The following is an 8,642-nucleotide window of genomic DNA, read 5'->3' on the forward strand; positions in this document are numbered from 1 at the left end:
TTTCCAGCGCTATCTCCATGGCGACCGCGACCGGGTCACCCATTTGGCTGCGGCGGTCGAAGTTACGTCATCACCTGTGCGTCCGGAAGTGACTGTTCCTGCACCAGGGTGGGCCGCGAAGCTCACGCCTATAATGCCTGGGCGCAGCTAGGCTAACTGATGCAGTGCCACTCGGGTGACCATGGCCGTGTTTCACGACGAGGTGGAGATCGAAGACTTTCAATATGACGAAGACTCGGAGACATATTTCTACCCCTGCCCGTGTGGGGATAACTTCTCCATCACCAAGGTACTCTAAAGGACTCGCCGGAGACTCCTTGAGCTTGCGCTTTTTTGCTTCCGGTGTCCCTGGGAGGGCTCTGTCATCCACGTGTTCTTCCGAACCCCCGCCCCTAAAGTAGTAACCCAAGCTGTCAGGGATTTTGGGTCTTGTTAAGGTCGCTATGCTCCCTAACCCCGCCCGTAATCACACCCCCCGCCCCCGGGAGCTTTTTTTTTTTTTTTTTTTGAGAAAAGATCGATTTTGGACCCCAGGGTTTTGAAGGCGATCGAACCAACCTAATCTCCCTGGTTGTTTTCCTAGATGAGACTTGGGGGAAAGTCCTGTTACCCAACCAAAGACTTGTACATAGACATAGAAGAGGTTTGTGGGAAGGTGACGAAAGGCTATGCTGACCATATGTTGTTTGATTACGTTTTAGGAAGATTTGGAAAATGGAGAAGATGTGGCAACGTGTCCTAGCTGCTCACTCATTATAAAAGTGATTTATGACAAAGTAAGGGATATATTAAAAGGGATGGGTGGTGAGATCAGCCTATCTGATATGAAAGTTTGGAAGAATGTTGGGTGTTTGTTTTTTGAGACAGGGACTTTATGTAGCCCTGGCTGTATTGGAACTCACCATGTGGACCAGGCTGGCCTTGAGTTCACAGAGATTTGCCTGACTTTGCATTCCAAAGGCTGGGATTAAAGGTGTGCACCACCACACCAGCCTAGTAGAGTGTGCTGCTATATGAAGTCCTATTTTTACAAAGCTTTAAAAAATTGTCTTTAGCTGTATGCTAATCTTGCTCAAGTTTAAATCATGTAATTTATGATCACTTTGGAAAGGGGGATAAAGAAATTGCTTTATAATGAAAATTGATGACTTAATCAGGGTTGAAAAGTTATCATGAAGGTTATTTTAATTGATGTTCTTCCTTTTTGACATTTCTCTTGCATTTAATATTTAGTTTAGTTTATTCAGAGCTCCAGGATATTTTTAGAAGATTTCATTTTATTGCTTGCCTAGCATATGTATAAAATCTACCTTATTTGAGAGATAAAATTCCTAGGTGTAATGTAGTTTCATGTTCCTTTGTATCCAGTAAGAATGGCAATAGGAAAGGGGTAAATGCCTTTACTTCTCACCCAAAGTTCAGTTAGTGCTTTGGAGTCTTAAGTGAGGAATTTAACAGTCATAAGGATAAATTCTAAAATGAGTATAGGGTAAGTTGGACCAAAGCACAGAACTTTGTGGAAGAATATCTTAGTTAGGGTTTTACTGCTGTGAACAGACACCATGACCAATGTAAGTCTTATAAAGGACAGCATTTAATTGGGTCTGGCTTAGAGGTGGGAATATGGCAGCTTCTAGGCAGGCATGGTACGGGAGGAGCTGAGAGTTCTGCATGTTCATCTAAAAGCTGCTAGCAGAATACTGACTTCCAAGCAGCTAGGGTGAAGGTCTTAAGCCCATGCCCACAGTGTCACACCTAGTCCAACAAGGCCACACCTCCTGATAGTGCCAGTCTCTGGGCCAAGCATATACAAACCATCACAGAGAAACAGGCATTAATCTAGACAGTACTATAGAAATGTATTGGTTCATTCTTAAATTAAAATGGCTTATGGAACAAAGAACCACAGGGACAGAGTATGGGCTGACTCCTTGGGAGTCACACTGTAGGAAATGTACAGTACCCAGGAAAGTTCTTGTAGCTGGCATAAACCAGGATGAACGATCAGAGTCATTTACAAGTTCATTACTGTTACAGGTATGTGTTGGGAAAACACAAAACACATTCTTTTTATTACTCATTTGAAGAGTTTACATATTTGAATGACCAGATATTAAACTGATTAATGTAAAAACTTGAAAGATGTGACATGTTTATTTCTGGGAACTGGTGGCATCTGGCTAAGGTATTTATGAGGCACTGCTTATTAACTAATGACCTCGGGGTAAACATCAGCATGCTTTTAGATTCTGGTTCTAGTGCTGACACCAGCTCTCTGTACAAAACCGAACTGTTACTGGGTCTGGGGAGATGGGTTAGTGGTGAAGAGCTTCTAGATGGAGTGGGCATTTACAGCCACCTGTAACGCCAGTCCTAGGGAACCTGGTGCCCTCTCCTTCCCTCACAGACACCCCCATATACATGTGGGGTACACACATACACATAAGTAAAAAAATAAAAATACATCTTTAATACATCCTTTGTCTCCAGTTGTGCCAACTGGGATAGCTGCGAATGTCTATTGGGTAGATCAAGGGCTAAGATCGCACATCACACAGTTCATCTTTGAACAACAGTTAGTTCTCGGTACATAAGTCTTAGATTTTTTAAACTAAATTTGTTGGCAGTTTTATAATATTATAAATGGATTTTTCCCCTAAATTTCACATCTTGATTTTTTTTTCATTGCTAGCATTAAAAGAAAGAAAGAAGGAAAGTAAGATGGCAGAACAGTGGGAAAGACTGATAGCCAGATTGATTCTATAGCCAAATGAAAGTGACATTAATGCATTTGTGAGACAAACACCTGGTGGCCAAATAGCATTTCTTCTTCTACTTCTTAGGATCAGTTCATGTGTGGAGAAACAGTTCCAGCACCTTCAACCAACAAAGAGTTAGTTAAATGCTGAAGAAGCTCTCAGGAGCCCACATCCTGAACAGCAGGGGCTGAGCCCAGGTGGATGGATCCAGTGCAGAGTTTCCAGTCTCCTCAGTAGGCAGCTGTCCTGTGGATGGATGGCTTCATGGGGTGACCATCGTCAGCCGCTGACCTCAGCATGAAAAAGTGAGCCTGTGACATGTCAGTCCTGGATTTCATACTTACAGGGAACTGGAGGGATTTCTAATTGTCCATCTGAGTTTAAGGAAGAGCCTCATGAACTGGTAGTTTTTCCTTCAATTGGGTGCATCATTTGAACATCTGAAAATTCATTTTCTGAAAAATAACATCATCTGCCTCAGTCCTGAGAGTCTCTTTTACTTTTTTAAGATTTATTATTTTATTCTTGTGTGTATATGTGCATTTGTGTGTGGGTATGTGTGTGTGAGTACCATTGCCCAAGATGGCCAAAGGCACTGGATCTCCTGGAGCAGGAATCACAGGCAGTTGGGAGCCACCTGACATGGGTGCTGGGAACCAAACTCTGGTTCCCTGAAAGTACTACACATTCCTAACCTCTGAACCATCTCTCCAGCCTGAGATGGGAGCTCTTAAAAGATTACATTTTAATATAGTTTCTGATGAGGCCTTTCCTGGAAACATAAGGCAATCTGCCCTCTTCAGCGCTGCACTTCCGGCTCCTTCACCAGCCAGTCAGCCTGGGCCTACGTGATTGCTCTGTGTGATGTGTTGTTCCTTCTCAGTCGTGTCTGTTACTTTTCATGCACAAGTGCAGTCCTGGTGTTAGACTGTAAGATCACAGCTTCTCTGTAGCTTTCAGTTCATGAAGAAGGAAGGACCATCTGAAGTGAAGTAGTGAGAGAATCACCGCTCCTAATGCCCGTGCATCCTTATGTCAGGACAGGGTAAAAGGAACCAGCCAAAGGAGGTGCTGCTGGCAGCGGTGAGAGGCATGGCGCCTGCTAACTTGGCTAGTGAAAACAGATGAATACTTGGCAGCTGGAGACAGCATTTCTGCATCAGGGCCTCTATTTCTTGAAATGCCTGATGGGATTCATCTCAGGTGTGTGAGGCTGATGTTTGTAACAGCACAGCGCTGTGTCACCCTTAGTCCTAAGGAGTACAGATTCTATGTCAGAGGATGAGCTTGGAAGTGTGAGCTGGCTTTAACAGACATGCCCATGCACACTGAGGAAGGCCTCACATAACAGGTACCCAAATCAGACATGCACCCCTGCTGAGCAATTCTTTTGAAAAGAGAGACACATGTCAAAGTAGGCTATTAATCTTTCTTCACTGTAGTCTGAGAACATCGAGAAGTTAGACTCACTCATTCAGAAATTTGAAAAAAGTCCCCTTGTAAGCACAGCTCTGCTATGAATGCATAAAGTTTTGAAATTCCATCTCTTATCCAGCAGATTGTTTGGGATGTGGTTCCTGTAACTAAAAATAAAGCTAGTAGGAGCTGGAGAGATGGCTCATGAGTTAAGAGCTCTTGCTGTTTTTCTAGAAGACCTGTGTTGAATTCTTAGCACCCACATAGCAGCTCACAACTCCCTGTGACTCGTTTCTGAGGCTCTGATGCCTTCTGACCTCCATAAATCCCAGGCATGCACATAGTTGGCCGACATACATGCAGACAAAAGACCCATTCAACTAAATAAACATTTCATCTACCCATTGGAGGTTTGAATTAAAATATGTAACTAGGTTTTTTAACCAGTGAGAAGTGTATGGTTCTAGGCAACCATTAGACTGAGACTAAGTTAGAAGTCGTCTAAAGTGTGTTACACAGTACATGCCAGATTTCTTTGTAGGTGGTGGGAAGGCGTTGAACCCAGGGCCCTACTCATGCTGGGCAAATGCTTCAGTACTGGGCTGCACCTTCAGCCAGCAGTGTTTTTACTGCTCTTTGGTGTCCTACATTATCTTACAAAGCAAAGCCACTGCTCAAACAGGCAAAGCAACGTAATTCCGGTGAGAAGGTACTGCGTGAAGAAATGATTGTCCTGTGCTCATCGGGTCGATGGTTTTGGAGATTTCACTAACAATCTTTCTCTGCTGCTCCCTTGTGTTCACAGAAGACCTGCATCAATATGTTCACATATGTGTCTGAAGACACAGCCAACATTTTTAGTACTGTATGTATCAATTCACTAGAATAACTTGCATTTGCCAAGCTAATAAAATGTGAGCACACAGATACATGTTTTCTTGAAGCCTTTATTCCACCAAATACTAAAATTTTACATTAAGAGGTTTTTTTTGTGTGTGTGTGTGTGTGTGTCATGATTTTTACATAAGGTAGAACTCTTAACTTGGGGCCATTTCTAGTCTGGGCGTTACAGTGGTTGAAATTTAGGATGGATTTCCAGGTCCTTGGCCTCTTATTTAAGGAACTGAAATAAAGGCTCATTGCAAAAGTAGCAAGGAAGCCATTGTCCTGATTAGAAAGGAGGCCACATGGGGCAACATACTCAAGAGTTCCAGATTTTTGTTGGGAGCTTCTTTTCATGGGGTTCACGAAAGGGAAATTTGATTAGGAGTGAAATAGTTTGGATGGTTTTGTTTTGATTGACAGGTTAAATTATATAATCACATCGCTCCTGTGCTTGTCCCCCAAATGTATGTGATTTTAATCATACCCACACTGAGTGCTCTGTAGTTCTAATTAGATGGTAACACTGAAAATTCACTGGAGGACAGCTTGTTTTATTGTGCACCCAAAACTGGTTCAGGCCACATTGATGTAGTTGTAGGGTAGTGTGGTAGAAATGTTTAATCCTGGTCCAGGGTTTCTACCCCACCTTTGACCATTTTAGTTCCTGGATAAAAGACACACACTACCTTTATATTTACAATAAACCTTAATCAGCACTAGAGCTGGCTGGGTATCCACCCTCCATGATATTAAAATCTATTTCCTATCAATCCATGAGTTATTACTACGTTTCATCTGGACTGCTTGTAACTTCAATTGGCTAGCCCTTAGGACTATGTTTTTGGATGCCTAACCTGTGGTGTCTTTCTCTCTGTTGTGGTTTTCTCCCAACGCCCTGAGGCCCAGGAACCCTAAAACTTGCCTATGTCTTTTCAGTCCAGCTATTGGCTGTCAGCATCTTTATTTACCAATCAGAAATAATTGGGGGCCAATGTCACATAGCATCACTTGGGTCTATGTGCAGACTCTCTTGTACAGACACTTGTCTGCAGCAACCAGGGGTTGTGGGCCACACTTAGCATTACAATACATAGAGAAAAAAAACCAAACCTCAATTCCTTTTTCTAGTTCAATAAAAGGCTCCTTTTCTCTCAGATATAAATTGAATACAATTATGAAAATTATAAGGTATAATATCCGGTCCATTTTATTTGGCATTATCCTAACCTAATGAGTTTACAATTATGCACCTAAATCATCTTTAATTTTAACTTGTGTTACCATCCTAAAACCATCTTTTAAAATCTAGAACACCTTAAGCTTAGTTGTGAGACTATAACTATCTAATCTTCAATCCCATCAGAGATTTGAGAATGAATATTTTTTGAGTATGCAGGAAGCACAAGGACTTAGATTCCAAAAGTCATAGAAGCAACATAGCTTACTGCTTGAACGGTTCCTAATATTCCTTATAACATTGGAGCATCTATCTTCAGCCTTCCATCCTAGAACATCTATCTGACAAACATTAAATGAAGCAGGAATTAGGAAAACTAACTTATCCTGTCTTGGTAGAGCTTAGCAATAAACTATTGTGTGTCTGTTTATGCTTTTTAGACCTCATTCTGTCTGCAGATAAAATTGAGGCATTTACCCCCAGTGGCTAGCTTGCCACAGTTGAAGCTACTCTATACAGAGGATACTATTGATGCTCATCATCTTCCTTGAAGTGGAATTGGGGCACTGTCAGGAGCAGAACTGTCTCATAGTCAGAATATCTTTTAATAATGAAATAGTTTTAAATGCCATATTATGTGGACCTCTGCTTTTGAAGACCATCTATTTATAGCATATCATAATAAACAAACACTGTTAATAGTTTAAAACAAAGAACATATAAATAAAAAATCACAGTTAAAAAAAACCCACTATCCTGTAATTCTTCAGAGTGCTCAGAATAGGGGCAGGAAGTGGAGTGGGAGCATCTCACCTTTCTGGACACAAGAGACATTTGCTGAGGAGACCCAGAACTCAGAGGAAAACAGCTTTAGTAGACTTCTGAGATTGTGTGTGTGTGTGTGTGTGTGTGTGTGTGTGTGTGTGTGCGCGTGTGTGTGTGGTGTAAGCAGGAGCCATACCCTTTCATCATGTGAGTACCTGAGGTAGAACTCAGATCTTTATGCTTAGTAGCAGCGCCTTAACCCACTAACCCATCTTACCAGCTCTAAAATTATTTCTCTAAGCTCTAAAATTATTTCTCTTATCTCTTTTTAGATATATAACTAGAAGTAGAAATGCTGATAATCCTGTTTCTTTCCTCCTCCTCTTCCACCTCCTCTTCCCCTCTTTCGTCTCTTCTTCCTCCTCTTCTCCTCCTCTATCTCTTCTTCCTCTTTTTTCCCCTTCCCTCTCCCCTCTCCTCCCCCCTCCCCTTCTCCCTCCTCCTTTTCTTCACCTTTATATTGTTTTCTATGGCTGACAATCTTTTTACAAGGAAGTCAATCTGCTGGGCTGTGCATGGGAAATGACAGATTTGTGTGATTGAAGGAAGGCTTCCATATAAAGTAGAGTCTGATAGTCAGGAGCTAGTACTGGCTAAGAGGTCTTAAGGGGTGGCACAGTACCATTTGCAAATGCTTGAGTCTAGGAGAGCTGACTTTTGGAGTGCGAAAGTCTCCCTATCCTAGCCTGATTTTTCTGGGTAAAAGATTGGGACCACACTTCATTCTTAGATGGCACTGTGGTTGTAATGGAGACGAGAAAAACCTTAGGTTCTCTGTGCATGTCATGCTCTTTATATGTGGCTAACAGAGGACACACAGGGTCATGTGTGTTGAATTTCAAACCCAGGACCCCTAACCCTAACACTGTTAATATACAGGTAATTCCACTGGCTTGCTCTGAGGGACCTAGCAATTGCTGTGTTAGCACCCGCCACTGCCAGATGCCCTCCTCCAATAAGCCTGCCTTTATGTTTCAATTCAGCTTGAGAATTGTCAGTGGAGAAAAGCTATTTATGCAGATGGTATGGAGTACTGTGGCATTCATTTTTGCTTTGAAACGAGTGAAACTTTGGCTGTGTCTTTTATATTAAGAGGTCGTTTAGATGGTAAGGTGGCTGTGCGAGTGTGAGGACCTGAGTTTGAATCCCCAGCACTCACATAAAAGCTATGCATAGCCATGTGTGCCCACAACCAGCCAGCCAAGGCAGGCTCAGTGAGAGGGAATAAAGTAGAAGACAATAGAAGATACCCTGTGTCCTCTTCTGGCCTGTACATGAACAGGCATGATCACACAGCAGACATACATGCACACAGGCACAAAGCTGGGCACCACCAGCACAATACACTAGTAATAAGTTACTATCTCCCGCGTCTATCATGAGTATCTGGGGAGAGGTATTGATTGGACACGGGGACTAGACCACGCTCCTGCTATGTTTGCTTCCTAGTTGCTGAGATGATTCATGTCCAGTGTTCTGTTGCCACTGATCTCCTCAAATGTATCATTTGTGCCCAATAATGAACTAGCCAGATGCTAGCGGGAAAGTGCTCAGGCTTTGATGCCACAGATACCACACTA

At 42.4% G+C, this 8,642-nt stretch overlaps 1 protein-coding gene across 1 annotated transcript; it reads left to right on the forward strand.

The window, feature by feature from the left end:
• Positions 1-84: 84 nt before the first annotated feature.
• On the forward strand, positions 85-5,102 carry DPH3 (diphthamide biosynthesis 3). Its single transcript, XM_080925896.1, has 3 exons — positions 85-289; positions 702-776; positions 2,844-5,102. The coding sequence occupies exons 1-3, from the start codon at positions 182-184 to the stop codon at positions 2,907-2,909; spliced, it is 249 nt and encodes an 82-aa protein (XP_080782022.1). The 5' UTR covers positions 85-181; the 3' UTR covers positions 2,910-5,102.
• Positions 5,103-8,642: the final 3,540 nt, after the last annotated feature.

This window comes from Micromys minutus, assembly GCF_963924665.1.
Source record: "Micromys minutus genome assembly, chromosome: 12".
NCBI lineage: Eukaryota > Metazoa > Chordata > Mammalia > Rodentia > Muridae > Micromys > Micromys minutus.